Raw genomic sequence first — 23351 nt, forward strand, 5'->3', positions numbered from 1 at the left:
ACACATACAATATACACTTAATTAACTAACTACATCAGTACAAGGGACATAAACTTAATTATATAGAGTAAGATGTTCTATACAAACACGTACTATACAGTTTATAGTAAATGGATACAAGTGTAATCGCATATAATACGATGGTCGAAGCAAACACGTGCTATTCAGTTTAAAGCGATAGAATACAGCAGGGAAATTGAAATTAAATTAAAATTATAAATTAATATGTTCGAAGGAAACAAGTACAATTCAGACTATAGAAGTAAGTTACAGCAGGAAATGGGAGAGATATGTAATGGTGTTTGTCAACATGTTCTAAGGAAACACTTACTATACACTTTATATCAATAACATACATCATGGAAAGGGAAAGGAACTGAATCTTATATATATAAAGTCGTTCTATGCAAAGACGTAATACACAGTTTATATCAATAACATACGGAGCGAAAGGGAGAAACAATTTAACATGTCGCATAAGATGATCTAAGAAAATACATACTATACAGACTATAACAATACGATACTCGAGACATTTGGAGATACTTTAAATATTATAGATTAAGATTTTCTAAACAAACAAGTAATATACAGATTATACTTATAAACTTCAGTTGGAATATGGAGTTAACCTAAATATTAATGGTTAAGTTATCCTAAGCATACATTTACTATACATTATATACGTATACAATACAGCAGAAAAAACAAATACTTAAAAATATATTTTATAGCAATAAATTACAGCTATAAAAAGTGATTGATTTAAGCGTATGTTCTAAGCGAAGACGTACTTTTCTGTTTATATTTAGAAAATACAAGAGGAAAAGGGAAATACTTGTAGACTTACATATCAAGATGTCTTAAGCAAACACTTACATTACGGTTTATAGGAAGAAAATAGAGCAAGGATCGGAAAATCAAATTAACCTTCTCGATTAAGATGTTCTAAGGAAACAAATATTGTACAGTTTTTAGTAATAAGTTATAGCAAGAAATGGGATATAAATGTATTCTTACTAATTAAGATGTTCAATTAAAACCCGTTCTATACAATTTATAGAAATAAGCTAACATAAGAAAAGGGAGATACATTACATTTCTAGATTAAGATGTTCTAAGCAAAGAGGTAGAAAGCACATCATAGCATTTAATAAAGCAGGAAAAGGAGATAAATGTAATCTTCCAGATCATTATGTCTAAGAAATCACATCTTATAACGATTATGGTAATATAATACAGCAGGAAAGAAGAGATAATGTAAATCATATCGATTAACATGTTTTAAACAAACACGTATTATAAAGTTTATAGTAATACAATACATATTGAAAAGGGAATTAAAAATTAAATGCATATATATGATAGCGTAAGCAAACACGTACTATACAGTTTATAGTGACAGGAACCAACAAATAAAGGGATATAATCGCAAACTTACATATTAAGATGTTTCAAGCATACACATATTATACAGATTATTGTAAAACATATAGCAGGTAGAGGGAGATAAAATTTTCGGCTCTGATTCTTCAAAATATTTTAAATGGAACACATTTTTTTTCACATCGTTTGCCTATAAAAGGTTACCTCTATTTGCATAGCCTATAATAAAACATAAATTTAGATTGTGTTTTGAGAGGAATATTTTGAATGTGATTATTATAACAACGTGACATTTGGAAGGAGAGAGTCTCAAGTCTATCTCTCTCTCTCTCTCTCTCTCTCTCTCTCTCAAACACACACACACACACAAGCACACACAATCACACACTTTCATACATACATACATACATACACACGCAAACAAACACAAGTGTGTACTACTATATTACGTTCTGTTTGTTGTTGTTGCTATTGTTGTAGTGTTTAACGCCATATGCAGCCCTGGATGTGCTATACATGGCCGCCAGTATAAATGGTGTGAGAAGAAACCGGGAAAGCCCAGGAGAGATTGACCAACCCTCGAGAGGCTGCTGAGAGACTTTCTCACAAACCGACAATGGCCGAGCCAGAAACACGATTCACAAAGAGTTGAGATGTCGTTGATCCGTAACGGTGAGCTTTGTAAAGCATTCATCTCTTCCGGGAACTTCTGGCGTTCTGGTGTGTCATATCCGATGATTGTATGAACATAAAAGCAATCTGCCTTACGTCATGGCATTTGTAAAAGCCACCTGAGCACATTTCTTGGTGTTATATGTTGACCTCTCCAATTTTCATATAAACCTCTTACAAACTATATGTATGGGTTGGTGTGCTTGCAATATTGTAGTTAAACTATTATATAAGTCCAACCCAGGCTATATTTCGTTGGAAGTTAAATTCAGTGAACGATATATGTAAAGCTCCGAGCCTGTAGTCAGCAATGACGACGGTTAGATGGTTAAATATACTAAAAATGTTGACACTCAATGAATAACGGTTTAACAACAATTTAATAGTCAAATAACTCAAATGTCCAATTAGACTTCTTCCACTCGACTCCTTAATACGACTATTGCGTCACTTGATTGGCAGTGTGAGATGTATTCCACTTGACCTTGTATTTCTATACAACTGTTGCATCCTAAATCTACCATATTTTGTTCCAATTCCTTATCCACGTCCTCCCCGACCCTTCTCCATATTCATTCTCATTCGCTAGACTCTTCCTCCTAGTCCACTTTCTCTGCTGCGACTATACACCTGTCGACTTCGACTGTCTCTGCAACAGTCGCAATTCCGTCTCCAAATCTTGAAGACTTTGTGCCCCATGGAACCAGAAGTGCTCTACCCTCTAAATGGCTTCCTGTACAAAAATGGACGGTACAATATTGTATTATTTGTTTGTCTTGCCTGTATTTGTTATTTGCCTTTGGCAAAGACTCATTAAGAGGCTCGGCTAGCTAGATACTACCTTTGCACTGTTCGTTGTCAGTTTTTTACACACACACACACACACACACACACACACACACACACACATATATATATATATAGATATATATATATATATATATATATATATATATATATATATATATATATATATATATATACACACATGTATATATTTATGTATATATATATATATATATATATATATATATATATATATATATATATATATATATTTATTTATTTATATTTACATGTGTATGTGTGCGTATGATTGTGTGTGGTTAATTGTCTCCAGTTCTAATGAATGTAAATAATGATGCGTCTTGGAAATTTCGATATGATTAATTTGTTTTTTTCTACTGCATTATTTACCTTATTTTTTAAGAAAAAACAACCTTGGTACATCACCTTTGTATACAGCTATATATTATTTTGATATGGCCGTCAATATATATGTTACAAATTTAACTATTGAAGTACTTATGGATGCCTCCATCAAGGTGAGTATTATTTTATATTGCTTACTATGCTATTTTCTTTGATTTAGGAATGATAATTAGATAGCACATGCTTTATAATAATATTATAATGACAAGAATTACAAAACACAGGATAACATTCGCAAATGGCCCACGATAAGACCTTTGAACATATAATGAAAATACAATGTTGTTACTATGAACAAATAATGAATATACTCCATCGTGAGTCGATAAGGCTGCATAGTACCTGTGATATGCTGAATTCAACTCCTGAATCCCAATTAGTTTCTGAATTTAGTTTTATTACGAAAAATGATTTTTTTCCTTCATTTTCGTGATTTGCATTAATTTGTTAAGTTTGTAACGTTGCATGCGTTCCACATGGCTGCATTTATATACTGGAAGGATTGCGAGTGTATTGCTTGTTGATAAGGATGACTTGCGTCGACGTAAAATCTATAATGATAATTCAATGCCCCATTATGACGCAACGTGATCAATCAAGGTTTTAGAATGTCTATTCGACAACATTTGCCATGTGGTTATTTCGTAAGCAGCTAACGTCACATTCAATCTTGTTTTGCGCATAAATAGTGACATTCATAATTTAATAAAGAAAATTCAAAACTCCTATGCAATGAACATTAATATAAATATTTTAATCTGATTTTTACCAATATATTTTAATGTAAATAGACAAAAAAAAAAACATTCATACCCTTTAAAATTGTTGAAAGAAATAATACGAAAAAAGTGCCATTTCTGGAGACAATATTGTCAAATCTTGAACAATGTTACTTGTATGACGATATCCTGCATAGTTGCAAATATACTGTTAGACGATGTCCTTATGGCAAAGTTAAAAAATACCCTATTAGATGAGGTCCTTATGGCATAGTTCAAAATATGCTATTTGATTATGCGAAGAGCCGCATGTACTCTTAGATGCACTGTCTACCAGTCTGATCCGCAATAAGATTAAATTAGAGTTTAGAAATTTGTTTGTGGTATTTTTCTTCATGTATCGGACGTTCAACGCCTTTAGCGTAATCATCATGTAAAATAATGCCACTACTATTCCTACTACTACTGAAAATAATAATAATAATAGCAGCGCTTAATTTATTTGCCTTTTTAATCACAATAATATAGTGAAGCATTAGTTTATGCAAATACTCAGTACCATTATATAATCAATAATATTAAAATATAACTTTTGATGATTCTTATGTAAGATCTCCTGGGTGATTGCTTCAATATTAATAATTTAAGACATCACGATGAAGTGAGGCTTGTCTATACTTTAAAAATTGATGAAGTGATGACAGTTTTAAATTTCAGCTGTAGCGAAATAATTTTCTGTGAATGACTTATACAATTCTCTCCAGGACTCATTGCATCCTTATGACATAAGCTATTATTATTAGATATGGTTTAATAATCATCGAATTTAACAGATATTAACTGATATAACTTGATACAAATTGCTGTGGTTTAAAGATATCCTATGCCATTGGTTATCTATATAACTATGCATTCTTGATCGTAGTAGTTGGTGAAATCGGAACCCAATATACCCGTAACGTCCTTTTGACGCCAAATAATACACTGGTATAAACAATTGGTGTTCTGACTGGCTTAGACAGGCTATATAATTCACTGCATGTGAAATCTCGTCTCAAATTGTATCAATGTAAACCTTAGGACGGGAGAAAATTTCATTTAGTATAAAAACATAAAGATCGGAAATACGTTAAACAAAAGACCAAACCAAATTGCTTTTCTTGCGAAACGCCAACATCTCAACTTTGAAAATGTGATTATGGTGAGATACTGTTTCGATATAATTCATTTGAAGGCTAATATTGTTATTAATCTGGAACATTTTACAAAATAGAATTAGACTCTCGAAGTCAATGCAGATTAATACGGAAAGTGAAAACAAAAAGCTTTGTAAAATTTAAGAAAAAAATTATTTCCCTATAATATGAAGAGAAAATCGAAATAAAAAGAACTTACGGTTTTACGATCAAATCCAAAAATAGCCCCGGAGTTAACAAAAAAATAAAAATGAAAATGTCTTTTAATCAAATTGCATGTGTTGAAATCCTGATGAAATCCAAAATGCAAGACGATGACGTCATTAATCGTCGGTGAAGTGCTGCACAGTCTCTTGTTGAATCATATAAAATAGCATTCTTTCTTTTGAATTATATATAAATTTTGATAACTGTCCCTTTTCAAGAATCAGTTGAGACCACAAAAAATGATTTTCTCGGAATTCGAATAATTTGAAGAAAGATACAATAATGAGTCCAAAAACTGGTTGCAACATACAACTCTTTATCTTTTCAAGTGCCATGACACTACTGACTCTTCTTTCACAAAACACCAATAACAAATCTTGTTACATCGCAAAACAGATGCACGGATGTTTGTCAATAATTTGCATATACCTGATTGATGCATTGCTATGTGTCACGTACTCCAAGTATGGACTCGATTTCCCTTTATGAATGTTACCTCGAGGACGAAAATAAAAGTTGTTTACTACAACTATCACTGGTTCTGAATCAAAGTCAGGAACTAGGTCAGCATTATAAACAAAGTTTCATTTTTAACTTGTTTTAAGAAAATGCAGTCAGATCGAACTGAATTTCTAGACAATGACAAATCCAGTAAATAAAGTTACATTACAATATCATGTAATAGAATAAAAACAATTTAAAATGTACAAACAATTAAATCAAATCAAATATAAATTAAATTAAATATGCATAACAATCCCCCATAAATAAAAGTAAACATTAATATAATAAAGCTTTCTTTTTAACATGGAGCTATTATGTTTGAAGAGGCATCAGGAATGGTGGACCCTACAAAGAGTCGGTGGTCCATCCGCGAAAATAAAACTTCCTACGAAAATGAAATTGCATGTTCAATTACGCCAAAACGAATCCTCTAACCTACCGAGAATGTTTTAACTGCGTTAGATCATTTTTTGAGTTTGTATTTTCGTTTTTGTTTACACACCGGCTAACCCAATATTTGTACTCACCTTTCCTGCTGCTGTCTCTCAACTGAAACCTGGATCAATACCTAACCGATATTGGGAGCGACATTCAGGTACATGTATCGTCATAAATCCATGTGGGGTTGCTATTGCACGGGAAAAGAAGCTTTTCAACTTGATTATATCCATATTCCCGGATAACCAATTCTAATTAATGTTTCGTAGTAGAGCATGTGTATCGCCTCCATTAAACACAAATATGATATGACAGTTATCTCTAATTAGTTTAGTGTATTTGTGTAATTCGCTGTGTAACGTATATAACATCAATGTTTTTGCGTCTGCTTGGAGAAAATATCCAAGCTGTATTGCTTGTCGAGCATCACGTTATCGCATGCTGCGAGATTATAAATAAATCCATTCAGATTATTTACAGATGGGACTTCATCAATATCGATCTTAAAATCAATAGTATTATTAGCATCCTTGTGCAACCATTATGCATTTCCATGTAAGTCTTTGAGCAGATCGTGATATCGTTGATCATCTAGGGATGGTGTCACTAAATATAACTAATACCATCGTAGACATCTATATCATATGAGGTAATACTTGCGTCTTACCAGGCCCAGATGTGCCTATGATAAGTGATCTGATATTGGTAGCGCTGGATGATGTTTGACTGGCTCTTGCTTTTGTGTCGCTGAAAAAGTAACAATATTTATGTTGTAGATGTACAATAATTACTATGGATTTATATTGTGTTGCATAACTACGTAGGTCTCAATGCACACTAGTCTTACTGTATTAAGTTACAGTAAGTTTGGAGTCTTGTGTTTTGTGAGATTAGCAGACAAACTTGGCAATGCATATCAGATACAAAGATACAATGCTAAAGAAGCAACACAGAAACAATGCAGACAATTTTTGGTTCTGCTATTTTTTGCTATATTACAGGACAAATATAATTAGGAGAAACATTCATTATATGTAAAATATGTGCATTGGTTTCATTCAGTCATCAATTTCATAAAATGGTAGTGTGATATTTATTGTCGACTGACTGCTTAAATTTGCGTAAATATATGCCAGATTTGAGAGATGTCACGTTTCTCGCTGCACACGCTACAAATGATCTTGCATAGTTTTCAAAAATCTAAGGGCGGGAAAAAAGGATAAAGCTAGTATATCTGAATTGTACAAGCTCGTCAACTCAAGATTTGTTTCAGCCAGCGACATATTCATTTGCAGTATGCAAGGGTGTAAGTTTTTTTGTTTTAAAGCAAATACAAAACAAACAGAAAAGATCACATAATTCTGGAAACTTATGATCACATTTTTGGATAGGCATTTTCAAACGGAACAAGTACCATTATCATTTTAATCGAACTTATTACGACGTAGAGAGAGATTAAGACTGATAATTTGTGTGTGTGTATGTGTGTGAGAGAGAGAGAGAGAGAGAGAGAGAGAGAGAGACTATCTTATTTCTGCTTTCAGAAATTATCACGACATAATTTTTCGTCCTATTCAGGCCCAATATTCCCATGTTAATGACACATTATCCCCAATGTGAAGGTCCTTTGTTCCTCATCTTAAATTACATTCGTCGCTAGACAGACCTATTCCATTGCCATTCATTATCCCTATCTTAAATTCCCTTTGCCCCTATACAGTCATAATACATTATATATCCCTATTAGACCAATCTGGTGTCCTGGTGGTTAGAGCACCTTCCGCGGACTCTGACGGTCGTGGGTTCGAACCCCGGCTGTTTCATGCCAAGATCTTCTCAAAACTATACGAGCAGGTGCCTCCCGTTGTCAGTGTGCGCGCGTATGTGTGTGTGTTTGTGTGTGTGTGTGTGTGTGTGTGTGTGTATAGTAGTAGTAGTATTAGTTTGCATCACCTCAGCACAAAAGAGTCTACATAGTGCAAACTAAAATTTAAGTTTTGAAAATGTTAAAATGAGTTGCACAATAATGGAAGACAAATCATTCTAAACAAATGCAAAGTTTAGTTACAAAAACAATAATACATAAAATGTAAACATATCAGATTTCTGTACAATATGTATAAAATAACGTATTAGGTAACACATGTATATCATTATAACGTGACTAAAATTCCTCGCATCCTTCAGCATGTACTTTAAACGTTTAAGGCTGTATCGAGTGGTACGTCCTCGTAAAGTTTCTTCATGCAGTTCATATTAAACTAATTGTGTCCCATAATTGTACTTAACAGTGAAGCTTATGTTAAGTTCACCACTCGATTTGATGGCCTTTTTGGATGCGAGTGATGTTCTCCAATTTCAAGAATTATATTTAAGCAGCGACTAAAGTCGTGCGCCAACCTGGTGTATGGGCTTAGTGATGATTGTATTGCTTACAACTGCATGCTTAGCAATAACTAATTTTGAAATAAACTTTTTTTTAAAAGTTCCATAACATAGTATTTTGGTATTTCAGGTCAAGTATTAAGTAAACTGCTTCCCTAAAAACATTATCGTGGTATTGGTAAGAAATATTGAATATCTAATCATGCTAAATCCTTAATATTTTCAATATTGTATCAGTTATATTATATTCTATCAGATACGTTAGTGAATTTCATGAAATAAGTACACTTGAAGGAAAATTGTGATATGATATATATTTTTTAAATCTAAAATGTAACACATTATGTACATGCATTTCAATACTCGGACTGTGACTCTCTATTGCAAACATTATTTATTTTCAATAAAACAGTTTTCCGTTGGGCTTCATGATGATAGTTACCGTTTTCTTTTCAATACGCACACGAACTTCTCTCTCTCTCTCTCTCTCTCTCTCTGTATCATCAGCGGTGTCAAATCATATCATCGGTAGAGTGACAATACCGTAAAGGAGTAAAATTGTCACCTTTCTATCGATCTGATTGTGTCCGCCACCAAAGTCTGGTCACCATGAAGAGTACATGTCCATAAATCATCATCCGATAATAATGTTTTGAAACATAATACGTATATGAGAAAATATAATTTCATAAAAAGTAATGAGAACATTCCCTTCATGATACATCTACCAACTCTTCTAACTCCAGGTATTGCATTATTTACAGGTTAACACAGTGTAAACGTTTAGTCGTACTGGCATATCTCCAGCTGTATTAATGATCTATAAACGAAACTTCTTAATGTAATGTCGTACGAAGGTTACCCCTGTGTGAAACATCTGTGTATATGCATACGTGATTGTCCTTTGAATATATATTGTCATACTCCCAGTGACAGTTCACGCATTTTACGGTCATGTGTATTCAGATGACATTACATTGCACGTGCATTTGAGAGATACAGTACTGATTGGTAAAGTTTTGTCGATATCTATATTCAGTTTAAACTTGTGAATATAATGGAATAAAAACTGTTGTCGAGAATATAAAAATCCCACTTGAGTAATTGAACGAATTATTAGATACCGTATTGTTTTGATGTAAACTATTTGTAAATGTTATATCGCAGCAGATTTGTGGTGGTTAGCTTGACAGGTAACAATACAGATTGACATAAGGGCTATGCTCGCAATATATCGGAAGATTGCAATGCTTAATCACTCACTGTTTGATGGCATTTTTATTTTTTACTTAGGAATCTCTAGGATAACGTTAATCAAAATGACTGTAATTATGTGACGCATTTATTAGTTTAAAAATTCATACTTTAATTTTCATTGAGCTCCCATGGTAAGATGGTATTCATTCGTCTTTAATGTTATATAACTCATGTATTATAAAATGTCATTCACTATTATATTGATATGAATGCGTTCTTAGTAAGTTTCATGCCGAGATTGCTTGAATATATGTCTTAAATGATATCGATCTTGTATGCTAAAATAGTGATGTCATAGTGTAACTAGACGTTTCTAGCAGTTGCCACATACATTCCTTTTTTGGTAATGAGGAGATGATGTGTATATCAGTTGATAGGCTGAGAACGGATCGCATTGGCCTTACTCTGATGAATTACGATAAGACGGCATCTGACATAACGGGAATGGAAATAAAGTTCGACGAAAAAAAATAAAATAATGACAAATACTTAGGATAAATTTCATTTATTTGAAGATAAAAGTAGCCCCATATGTGTATCACACGGTGGGAAAAGAAGACATACAGTCAAAGTACGGTTGGTGACCCGAAGAGGATGAGCATGTAAAGAGAAAACAAGAAAAACACTACGGCGACTCTGACTTGTCATCAATTTTGAATTGGTGAGAACCGGAAGCAACCAGGTTATTAATGCATGCTGAGCTAAAGAGTTTGTTAATTCACTTTAGTATGTGATGAAATTGGTATTTTTTTTAGAAAAGCAGAAATGCTAATTCAATTTCGTATGATTTTTTTAGTTCTATTTCCAAAAGAAGAATTATCATATATTTGTCATGTTCAATTTTATTTTGTTTATGCAATTTATTAAATTGTTATATTTTGTATACGGGGGCTCGTGCTGTTCTAGAACATATCCGTGTTAATCAATCCATTATTTCATATCTTATTTTATTATTTACTCGATCAGAGTAATACCACCAAGGTTGGTAATCTCCTAGATAATAACAACCAAAGCACCATAAATAGGGAACATATCTCCCCGTAATGCGGATATTCTCGCTTAATGATCGTCTCAAACTGCAAACAACAAAGATCCTGGTGTGCCGTAGTATAATGCATACTCAACAATAATTCTTTTTCTCATTACTCCAAATATCTGCAGAGACCCATACCTGCCAACACATTTCCGACGGCAGATCTGAAGCCGTGTCGGTTGCAGTTGTATTCGACTTATAATTGTAGTTGTTGAGAGCAATCAAAGCTAATTTGTTGAAGATTTGTTATATTTTTATATTCAGATTAGAACTGAGCATAATAATTCTAGAGGCAAATAGTGTTGTTCGTTCAGAAGACATCCACGAAGGCGACATATTAAATAACAACACATACAAAAACGTCAATGTACGACAAATATATACACAATTCTGGCAAGCAGGACAAGAAGATCGCTTCGTAAGTTAAATACCGTAATCCCACACATCATTTTATCACATGCACACAGAACATCTTTAAATATGAAGAGACTTTACATAAAACAGTTCCAAAGCGAAGCCCAAATATACTGATTGAAACCGGTAATAATGTAGTTTCAGTGATATAAAGGTAAAACGATATGCTGCAAATTCGGTAGCACGCAATTGGGGTAGAATGGTATTGAACGACGTCCCCATATTCCACATAAGTGATAAGCTTCTTAAGTTGTGACTCATGAAGGATGCAAACATGTATCGTTCAAAACAATTAGGATAGAACAAAGTATTATATATGGTCACCTAAGCTACGAACAGGGCAAGTCAATGCAAAACATAGTAGTTCTGACGATTTACAGATCGCGGTGTATGAAAGGGGGTTTAGAATAGCATATGATCGTTAGATACTTGCATATCATTATCAACTGTGTCTTTGTTTTCAACAGGAATCAACATTATCATACTTCCAAACCTACCTAAAGTTATAAGGGTAAAAATGGAGATTGGCAGCAACTAAATATCATTTGTTTCGAATACGATGTAGTTACTATGGAATAATTTGCAAACTTAGTCAATGAATGGATTTGCTTTTTTATTACTTCATGTTGTGAGAGGGAGAGAGAGATACACAGAAGAGAGAGAGAGATTTACAAACTATACGTTTGATTTTCCCGTAATGAACTCAAGGAATTTTCGATATTGTCCTAAAAAAGCGATTACAATGATTAATAAGAGTTTCATCTCCCATGAGATCTGCCTTTCTTCCGCGAGGGTGTCCAGCTGACAAATCAGTGTACGGAAGGAACCAACATTGTTCAACGACACAATATACATACATTTATACCGTACATAGAGCAATGTATACATGTTTTAAACTGCTGGCTAATGCATCAGGTTCGCACATATGATAATATATTTATTAGTAGTGTACTTAAAACAATTCACATTCAACAGCGTACAAACGATCACAAAAAGCAAATATGTTCCTTCAGATGCTTTGAGAGACAACAAAACCAACAACTTAATCTAATAATATGTACATTTTCGTCGTACACGCGTGCAACGTTACTTAGGGTCAATACTTGTTTTATAGGTAACCAACTGAACTAACATGTATCTCCTCGTAGATACGATTGCGGAAAGATTCACTAAAACCACAGAAAGCACGTTTACTTTAACCTAACTAATACTCATTTTCATGTGGATTTATGGCATGTTCCGTTTCTAACTGACACTCTGGTCTATGGAGCTTGTCAATTGTGTGGACGCTATCCATTTGTGTTCTCCAGCCATAGGGGTACGTGTTCAATTTGTATTGCATTTGAAATGTGAAGCCTATTCGGTTTTTAATGTCGTATCGTGAAAAGATGCTTTTATTACCAGGTAGGTTTGAATCGTTGTGAACTTCTGAATTGCATGTTGCTATTGGTTTCATTTTGTAGCATACATATAAAGATATTAATTCCGGATCAGGTTTTATGACCAGTTTGGTTTTATCGTAGCTGTTATGGGCTGTCTGAAGCTGTCAATATATGCATAGGGCTGTATATAGCTCTGCACGTATGTCTATCCGTGAGTCTGTGCGAATGGTGGATAAAATAACTGAGGGTGTAGCCAACACAAGTTTGCCAACCTATAATAGGAAAAGTTTGTGCTGTCGGTGCATATGCGTGCGGGTATCTCAATATATCTGTCTGGCAGTCTGTTTGTCGATATGGAAGATGATGCAAGACCATACGAAGAGGAAACCTCTAGCTTGCAAACTTGTGCGCATGGTCTATACATGAAGGGTGTGTACTGTCTACACAAGTAAGGGCCAACCCAATAATTCTGGAGAGCTGTGGGGTTTGGCAGTGAACTAATTTTACAACTTTTATACACACACACACTAACACACATACACACACACACACACACACACACACACACACACACACACACATATATATATATATATATATATATATATATATATATATATATATATATATATATATATATATATATATATATATATATATATATATAAATATAGATATATATATATATTAGTTCATTTTATATAAATTATCATCTTTCATTACATTGTGCTGTGTTGTCATTCGATCCAGGGATCCATTTATTTCTATCCTGTGACACAATGAACTCTTCTTTTTTTGATCAACGAAGTTTACAATTCATTTGTGAACTTGAATATAATTTTTACCCACTATTCTTCGTCCTGAAGAATGCTCGGTCTGTATCAGAAAATACGTTTGGATGTCGGATGTAAATTGATGGAAATACGTCCTGCTCGTCACCGTCACCTCCAACAAAAGAAGCGATCTCTAACTGATTACTGTACCTCGGTTTTTTTCCTGGACTATCTGATGGTGTTATAGGGTTTAACTCCATGTTTAGTACAATATATGAGGAACCCGGAGAAAATCCCGGAAAGAGCACTGATCCACTATAATCTACTGGCAAGATTTATCTCCTATCAACATTGGCCGCAGCTGAAAATCGAACCCACACAGACAGAGGTGAAACGGCAGTAATCTTTAACTTTGAGAGCTTTCGACCACTATGCCATTCGAGGCCCCTTGACAATCTGCTTCTCAAATCATTTTAGATAATCTAAAAGTTTTGGGAAATGCAGTGAAGTCATTCAAGGAATAAATCTGAATTGTACTGCAATTGAATTGTTTTATTTGTGAATTACTAGTATCCATTATGTAGCAAATATATTGCAAAGTAGAGATATTTATTGATTACACTTATCCATTATGATAAAACAATTATGCAGACTGAAGTTATAAAAAGTTCAGATTAGTGAAATATAGTTTGTATTATCTTACATTATTCTCATCTTATAACAAATCTACAACAGATGTTCCTCAAGGCGATGTGGCCACATCCCTTTGAGAATTATGTATATCTCATACAGATATGAGTAACGGTACAAACAATTTGTTTCATGATTAAGTAAGACCCGACATCATTTATTTTATTATAGCTTCATTTTTGCTTGTATCCATGTCAGGAACTCTGTGACCTTTGCATAGACTCCGGGCTTATTAGCCAAGGCACATCCATCCCCCCATGATGTGGCTCCTATAACTGTGTATTTACCTGAAAACAATAGTTTCAACTGTAAAATAACAATATAATGTCTGTTTTGAAAACTATAAAGAACTAAATGATATTTTTGAGCTCTCAGGAGATGATGTATGAAGCAGATTACATCGTAATACAATGAGTTCTTCAAGGTACTTTGGGAATTGGTCTATTAGATATACTGCCTCAGGAATGCAATGAATGTGACGTCTCTATATTACATTTTCCTAAGATAATGATCACAAATTTAGAAAATGATTTTCTGTGACATATAGGTGTTCCATTCTTGAACTTGTAAATTAATTTTAGAAGCCTGCCATAAAAAGGTGATTGTCATGGGTGTTCTCCATTACATTCACACATGATTAAGAAAGGTAATTCACAATTGCATCATAAGGAGCAAATCATTAGTAGGAACAGACTGAACGGGATCATTGATAAAATGCTTGACTAACTGCGTGCAACTGCATGCATGAGTACGTTTAGTAGTTGCATTATCTATGCTAAATATGTCAAGAACTTTGCTTATGTCCATAAAAGCATATATATATATATATATATATATATATATATATATATATATATATATATATATATATATATATATATATATATATATATATATATATATATATATATATATATTTCCTTCAGAACATACTTCCTCCGCCTCTGGATTTTCTGAATTAATACTACCCCCCCTTGTCACCACTTGCCTGTAAGCCATATGATTTTCTTTCAGTTTAAACTTGTGCTGTACCTCATTGAGAATGTCATGTGCTGTACATCATTGAGAATGTTACTGTGATGTACCTCACTGAGAATGTTATTGTGGCTACATGACAGTAGCAACCATTGCAATTTAAAGGAATTAATGTTGTAATAACTACTGTTTCTTTTCCTTTAATGCTGGACAGTGTAAACGTCTATACTTTTATGATCATGTTATACGATTATGCTCAAACCTTTTTCGTGTGTATTTGTGTTAGCATGGAATTTTCAAATGTAAGGCTTCTATTATCTAATCAATCCTAAATGAAAATAGAAATATGATACCAATCTGACATCCAATTTGGCCACCATGGCAGTCAACTATACAGACTAATTTCAATGTTACGTAGCTATTTATAGCACTTTGGGTTGTCCTGATTTATCGTAATAAGGTCATCATAATACCAGTCCTTCAACCAATGAAAGCCAAATTTATTCCTTTATTTTTTAAAAATATTGTTAGAATGATGTTTTCTTTTAACACATACTTCATATCTGCCTTCACTGACAGTGTATGTCTTATGCTGTACTCGTGACTATTTATAGAAGTGGTATTCTTAAAAATATAGTAATCCTTTCAGTTCGAATAGAAATAAACGCAATTCATTTTGATCACGAGGTAACATTCTGACCAATGGAAATGTTACTTTCCTTTACCAGCTACTGGCATTGCAAATGCATAGGGTTGACACCATAAGACAGCATATTCTATTTAATTGGTTTTAAATGAAAATAGTGCCAGTCTGATGTCAAACATGACCACAGCAACAGTCATATTGAAATCCTTACATTTGAACTCTTTCGAAATGAAGAGTCAGATTTTTATAGGATTTCAAATGTAGTCTTTGCTAGCTGTCTTGTTGATCCTGGATGGAATATATACAGCTCGTGTATCACAGGAGCCATCTCGAAACTTGTGTTATTACACTGACTCGAATATAAAAACCAAGATCCAGACAAAACTTTGCAAGGCAATATGTGGACTTTAAATCATTGATGATATGGTTTTGTATTTCTCGCTTTTGTTCTGTAAGATTGTCACCGAAGGGTTGCTTCTGTAATTGTTATAGTAAAATCCTAACGGGTAGCAGATCTGCCACTCAAAGAACTGACTACTCTAACTGTAGATGACCCCAATGCAGACTCCCACATCAAAACGGAATATATTAGCAATACATTATTACCGTTTATGTTACACACAAAAGGTCCCCCACTGTCTCCACTACAGCTATCCACACCTCCAGTATACAAGTAACCAGCACAAAACATCCGTGGAGTTATGCGATCTTTGTATACACGCTTACATTCACTATCACTGATGATGGGAACTACGGCAGCTTGTAGTATGTCTGGAAGCGATCCTGGAAAAGTATAAAAGCCATATCATATATTTTCCTATAAACTGCTCAACTACATGAATCATTAGACATTCAATTACTCAGAGCATAATTATCTTAAGAATTCGAACTTATCGGTAATAACAATGTTTTTTGTCATATAATGGTCACGTTATACAATGAGACTTGTGTCGATAGGTGGTAATTCAGTCCCCATATCCCTGTTTAGTGATGAACTTCGTTGTTAAATTCTGAAGATAGTTATGCTCTGAGTATGAGAAATTACTAATGAATTATCCCGACCAAGGAAGCAACCTATTTCAGTTGAACATCTAAAGCGCAGAATAACAGCTAATTCGGTCCACACTGTGAAATATATATCACATTGTGTTTATTTGGAAAGCTGTTGTCACCATGAAAACTATAAGATCTAATTATCATTCAGTTTTTAAATCTAAATTACCTAGTATAATATTCTCAGTATAATGATCCACACAGCTTTGAGATAAGTGTATAGACTCGATAGATTGAATCTAATTTGGGTATTTTGACTATTGTCTTCCAAATTCATTCATATTCTTGCAATCCCATATCCCAATATTTTACTGCAAGCAGGATGTTCTTCCAAACGTAATAGACTATCATTGTCATCTGTCACTCTCCTAGAGTTCTGAGTTTACATTTTCAGAAAACATGTTGGTATAAGAATCAAGCTTTAATAAGGAACAAAAGCCTCTTATATACCTTTCTTGGTATTTTTTGCTTTCTGCTATCATTATCATAACCTACAACATTTTTAGTATTAACTTATTTGGATTTCCTGATTAGATGCCACTAAAAGGTTCATTTATTTGTAAACTACTGAAACAGGTCAAATTATCTGAAGACTTTGTAACTCAAAAATACAATTATATATACAACACCCATAAAAGTTTATTCATGGTATTTTAATTTATCGCATCTTTCTAGCATATATATTCATGGCAAACTGTATTCAGCCACTATACCTGTATATATATATATATATATATATATATATATATATATATATATATATATATATATATATATATATATATATATATATATGCAAATGTATACAGTACATCAATATCCACACCTATATATCGATGGTAAACTGTATTCGTTTTATCAATATCTATACCAATATCAATATATACATGTATGAGCCACACCTGGTAAAATTCTTTCAAGTAAGTTTCGATAATTACTTTCAATAATTATCTATTTTAATTATTGGTAGCCACTGCAGTTGGAAAATCAACGTCATGGTACAAACCTGATAGATACCGACACTGGGTTGATACATGTATGATTTCTTCAGGTTCAGTCAAGCAGACAAGTCATTCCAATAATGTACTATTCATGGTAATGGAAGCCATATTTGTTGGCAGATTGGCATAATTGATATACAATAAATTTGAAAGATTTAAATTTGAAAGATTTTACTACTTTAAATCTTTGACCGCTGGCCTCATGACCACCTCTGTTTATTTTATCTAATATCGGTGTAATGTCTTCAATGGTGCAAGAATACTAGTCTAAAAATATGATAAGATTCTGCAAAGTTGCTGTTACAAAGATGTTATATAAAGGATTTCTCTTGTATTAGACAGGTCGCCAAGTGGTGGCTGGGTGACTATTACAAAGATGTTATATAAAAGATTTCTCTGTCTTTTAGTCATACGGCCAGTGGTTGCTGAGTGGCTACTACAAAGATGTTTTATCAAGTCATATAGTTAGTGGTTCTGTTGTGACTCTTGAACACTAATAGCGAAAACCAACAAGATTTGTAAAATTTAGCAAATGAATTTTTTCCTAGATTATAATTCAAAATGAAACAATGAACTTACATCATTCTAAATTAAATAACACTATATAATTAGTTTGTATCACACATCCAAATGTTAAAGATCTAACTGAATTATAGTGATATTCCGAACAAATTCCATTGTTGAATGTGTTCATGTTCCTGAATTCTTGAACATGGTGGTGTTCCAATGGCTTACATTTTCCTGATATGCTAAGTCTTTGAATTTGTCACAATACTATAATCCAAAATGTCCTTGTCTCAATTCAAGATAATTCCAAATACTCCGGTCCAAGAATATTATTGACGAGCAATTTGCATTTCCTATAAATAGTAATTTAAATACATTATTCCACAAAAATGAATAACCCGATATAACAATATAACCAATTCTACTTCAAGATGTTAAGAAAAGAATGAATCATGTTCAGATCAACAAAATTATATACCCCTCTTCTTGCCCTACGTCATAATTACCATTTTCTGGAGATACTCTGGCATTTATGGAAACTTCCATTCTAGAAGTGTCTAGGGTCAGAGTCAAAATTGAATATTTTAACTCAAATTATGTTAAACATGGTTATATTGATCATGATTGGGATATTTAGTCCGCAATCGCACAGAACATATTAACTATATATTATTATTGAACTTGACTTTAGCCTAAGGTCAATTAAGCATTATATATATATATATATATATATATATATATATATATATATATATATATATATATATATATATATATATATATATATATATATATATATATATATATACATATATATTACAAAACAACATTAAAAAGGTCAACAAATAATACAAATTAAATATTAATACCATTTTAGGAGAAGCAGAACAAAACAGATACAGCCTATTACAAATATTGAAAACTTGTTTCTGAAGTGTCACCGTCAACTCACATCATCACGAACCCCCGTGTTGGCAAATATGTTTCAAATCCATGTTGTTATATATTCTATTTGTTAAACATAGTATTAACTATGATCACTATCCCTCAGTTATTGCATCTGGAGTTCAGGTTACAGGGAAGCGTCCTTATTACATATGAAGTTGTAAACTTTGACCTCCTCTTTAACCTAGGGATGCAGCATCTGAAACCTGTATTGTCGTTCATCCTTTCTCATAATATAAGAATAGCATACATTATCACAATATCTAAATTAATGTAAAAGCTTAAACTGGTGGATATGATTGATTGTAATGATGGATATGATTAATTTCAATGATGCATATGATTAATTAAAATACGGATATGTGTTTACATGTAAACATGGATCCCTACACGGCTAAGGCTCATTTGGAGTACCTGACAGTGCACCTGCTTATGGAAATCTTGATGTCATGCAATGGAGTTAAGAATGTTCTAAGGGTAAAGCCGTGACCGTTATTTCCGATTGGCTTGGATAGGATTTAAGCCAATGGTTGTGTGTCTAGGTAAATGACTAAGTCTCAGATTAGTGGGTAGCACTTAACATTTGTGTATGTCTCGCCACTGGGTAAATGCCTACTTCATCCAGGTTTTCCACAACACAGTCAGACATGTGATATCAGCCACCAATGGGGAAAAGTCAAACGGGTCATTGTATATAGGCAACTCCTTATTACAAACCTAAGGCATTATAATAAGTACTAAAAATACTCAAAAGCAACAAGCTTTGTATAATTCAACAAATAATTTATTTTCCTAGAATAAAAAGTGACAATACAAAAATAACTTACTGTGACTATTCTAGAATTTTTAACACAAGTCCTAATGAAAACAGTCTAAATAAACTTTAGCGGTATTCTAAAAATCTAAAAATCTAAAAAAGTTTGTGTTGTGACAATGTGCGAATAGGCTTTTATGGAATCACAAAAATATAATCAAAAAATATATCCTTATTTGAACTTCATTATAAATCCAAACCAAAGTCCAGGGATATTAATTTAAAGCACTTTTTATTTCCAATACAGAATACTTTGAATAAAATAAATTTGTTCAAATCATCATTCTGCACAACAATATTACAAAAACGTGATTCTGCTCAGGTGTTAATATAACACTGAGTAATTGTCCAGTAAAGAAGATTTACATAAAAAACTAAGACTACAAAAAACGGATGATGGTTATTTTATATGTGTAAGTATTGACGGTCTAACAAATGAAAGGTTGATTGTATAGAGGGCTATAATTGTATATAGTTACGTTTTTTATGTTAATATATATCCACATACCAATTATTTATGAGCACCAGTGTAATAGAATAAAGGGTATTAAGAGTGTATTGAAACAATGGATGACAACTTACATGCTACCTAACGGCAGCTTCAGAAATCAGGTCACACTAAGTTCTTTATTAGTTACTCTTGATGAGATACATCAATACAAATGTCATATGTGTAGGTAGAAAAGGTTCCAATATACAACGGGCATAACGAAAAAACAAACGCAAGAATTAGCAACAAAAAAAAAAAAAACGCAATACACCTTATCCCGTAAATGTCGATTGCGTGGGGATGAAACACACAAAAATAATCGGGACAATACCTTATGGACTTGAGAATTCCAGGTAACTATGTTAGAACTATCAATATATCGTACCTACCTTTCAACAGAAATGTAAGCAGCAAATGTTTTGAGCACCAGCAAGCTTTTACTTACTCATAGACGTTTTCCCCCATCCTGTAATGTGGCACTGCATTCCCGCTGTGTACTCAGTGTTACTTTGTGGGAGGCATGCTGGCTGTACATAGTCATTGAACACAATGCCTCGCCCATCCTTGGGTCGAATCTTAAGAAGTGCCAGGTCATAATCATGATTTACATCTATAATTAATGCAAATTAGTATCAATACATTCTGGACTCAAACACAGGATGAAACCCGTTGTACATTTCTTATCAATTGAAAATACTTCATATCTTTTGTACTGACCATCTTAAATAGAATGTGGAAGTGTTTTTCAACTAAAATTTACTGCAAATATAAGTCCAATGTGCAGCACCGCAGAGAGCTGTTTGATACACTAATAATACACTACTGATGCATCACACTAAAATCAGTCCCGTTGCAATATATAGTTTGCTTATAATGCATCTCTTCCAAGAGTCATATATGAAAGAGGAAATAAACATTCAAACAAATAAATTTGGTAGCTGACAGTAACATTAGTAAATATATGGCGCTTTGACACATTTGATCTACATTGCTTCCAGCCTCAAAGACGGTACTTTTTGCAATTAAAAGACCTAATCATTGGACTTATGGTGTCATGTGCTTCAGTATATCCAAGGAAATATTTTTAAAATTCAATCAGAATAATGGCAGGGTAAAATAATAAAATTCCGAAAGATCATTAAAAGGTACTACTATAAAAGACTTAACAACTGCCATAATGTCCAAAATGTATAACAAATCAACCTATTTTGCCCATCATAATCACTAAAATGAAACATGAATGCGTTTCAAAAATAAAATATTTTACTTGCTTAACTTGCCATGTTTCTATCATAATAATTATACTTTTCCAATGTATGTACTTCTTACTAACACATTCATGCACTAATAATGAAAGCTAATGCTTTTTCTAGTTATTAATGTTGTTGTTGTTGATGGATTTAACGCGACCAGTATTAATGTTGAAGAACGAACCCGGGAAAAACCCAGGAAGACCCACCGACCCACGAGAAGCTACTGGCAAGCTTTCTCACATGCCCACATTGGCCGAATCCTAGACTCGATCCTACGCAGACACAGGTGAGATATCAATGATCCTAACTGAGAGCGCTTTAGACCACTGGGCCACACGGGGCTCTCTAGTTATCTAGTTATGGACACCCATTCACGCATTGATCATGCAAACACATGAATGTACTAATCGTACGCACTCATGAATGCACTAATCATGCACACAAAAACATGAACTTATCATGCACACACATGCATTCACTAATCATGGAAAAGCATGCTTGTTCTAGATATGCCAAACATACATTCAACAAGCATGCACACATATGCCTGTAATAATCATGCACAAACATACATACACCAATCATGCACACACATGCATTTACTATTCGTGCATATACATGAATCCAGTAATCATGCACACACATGAATGCATTATTTATGTACAAATATGCATGCACTAATCATGGAAACGCATGTTTGTTCTAGTTATGCACACATATGCATGCATTACTAATTCACATATATGCATGTACTAGTCGTGCGCACCCATGAATGCACTAATCGTGCATACACATACATGCACTAATCAGGCACACATATGTATGTGCTAATCATGGAAATGTGATTAATGATGTGCACACAAGAAAACACTAATCATGCACACACACATGCTCATACCAATCATGCACACACATGTATGTACTAATCGTTGACCCACATGCATTCACTAATCATGCAGAGATGGTAGAGATCCGTAACGGAGAGAGCTTTATACATCTCGGTCACACGGGGCCCTCTAGTTATCTATTTATGGACACACATGCACGCATTATTCATGCAAACACATGCATATACTATTCGTACGCACCCATGAATGCACTAATACTGCAAACACATACATGAACTAATCATGGAAACGCATGCATGTTCTAGTTATGCACAGACATAAATGCAATAATCATGCACACACATTAATGCACTAATCATGCACACACACGCATGGAATAATCATGCACACACAGGAATGTACTAAACATGCACACACATGTTTTCGTTAATCATGCATCATGAAAAATGAGAACATCTGCAAATAATGTAAAGTAAATACTGGTAAACGTATATCTAATGAGGGAAAACATGTCACTCAGTTATACTAATGAATTGACAATGGTTTTGTCA

At 33.3% G+C, this 23351-nt stretch overlaps 1 protein-coding gene across 1 annotated transcript in view; it reads right to left on the reverse strand.

The window, feature by feature from the left end:
• LOC149774630 (chymotrypsinogen B-like) overlaps positions 1 to 23351 on the reverse strand; it is a 51513-nt gene that overhangs the window by 18311 nt on the left and 9851 nt on the right. Inside the window, exons 4-5 of the mRNA XM_089944957.1 lie at positions 21145 to 21309; positions 16496 to 16672 (exon numbers count right to left, since the gene is read on the reverse strand). Of these exons, the coding sequence (XP_089801083.1) occupies positions 16496 to 16672; positions 21145 to 21309 (342 nt within the window). The remainder of the gene's footprint in view (positions 1 to 16495; positions 16673 to 21144; positions 21310 to 23351) is intronic.

The sequence above is a fragment of the Sinohyriopsis cumingii genome, unplaced genomic scaffold, assembly GCF_028554795.1.
Source record: "Sinohyriopsis cumingii isolate HCF-2022 unplaced genomic scaffold, ASM2855479v2 utg000160l, whole genome shotgun sequence".
Taxonomy (NCBI): Eukaryota; Metazoa; Mollusca; class Bivalvia; order Unionida; family Unionidae; genus Sinohyriopsis; species Sinohyriopsis cumingii.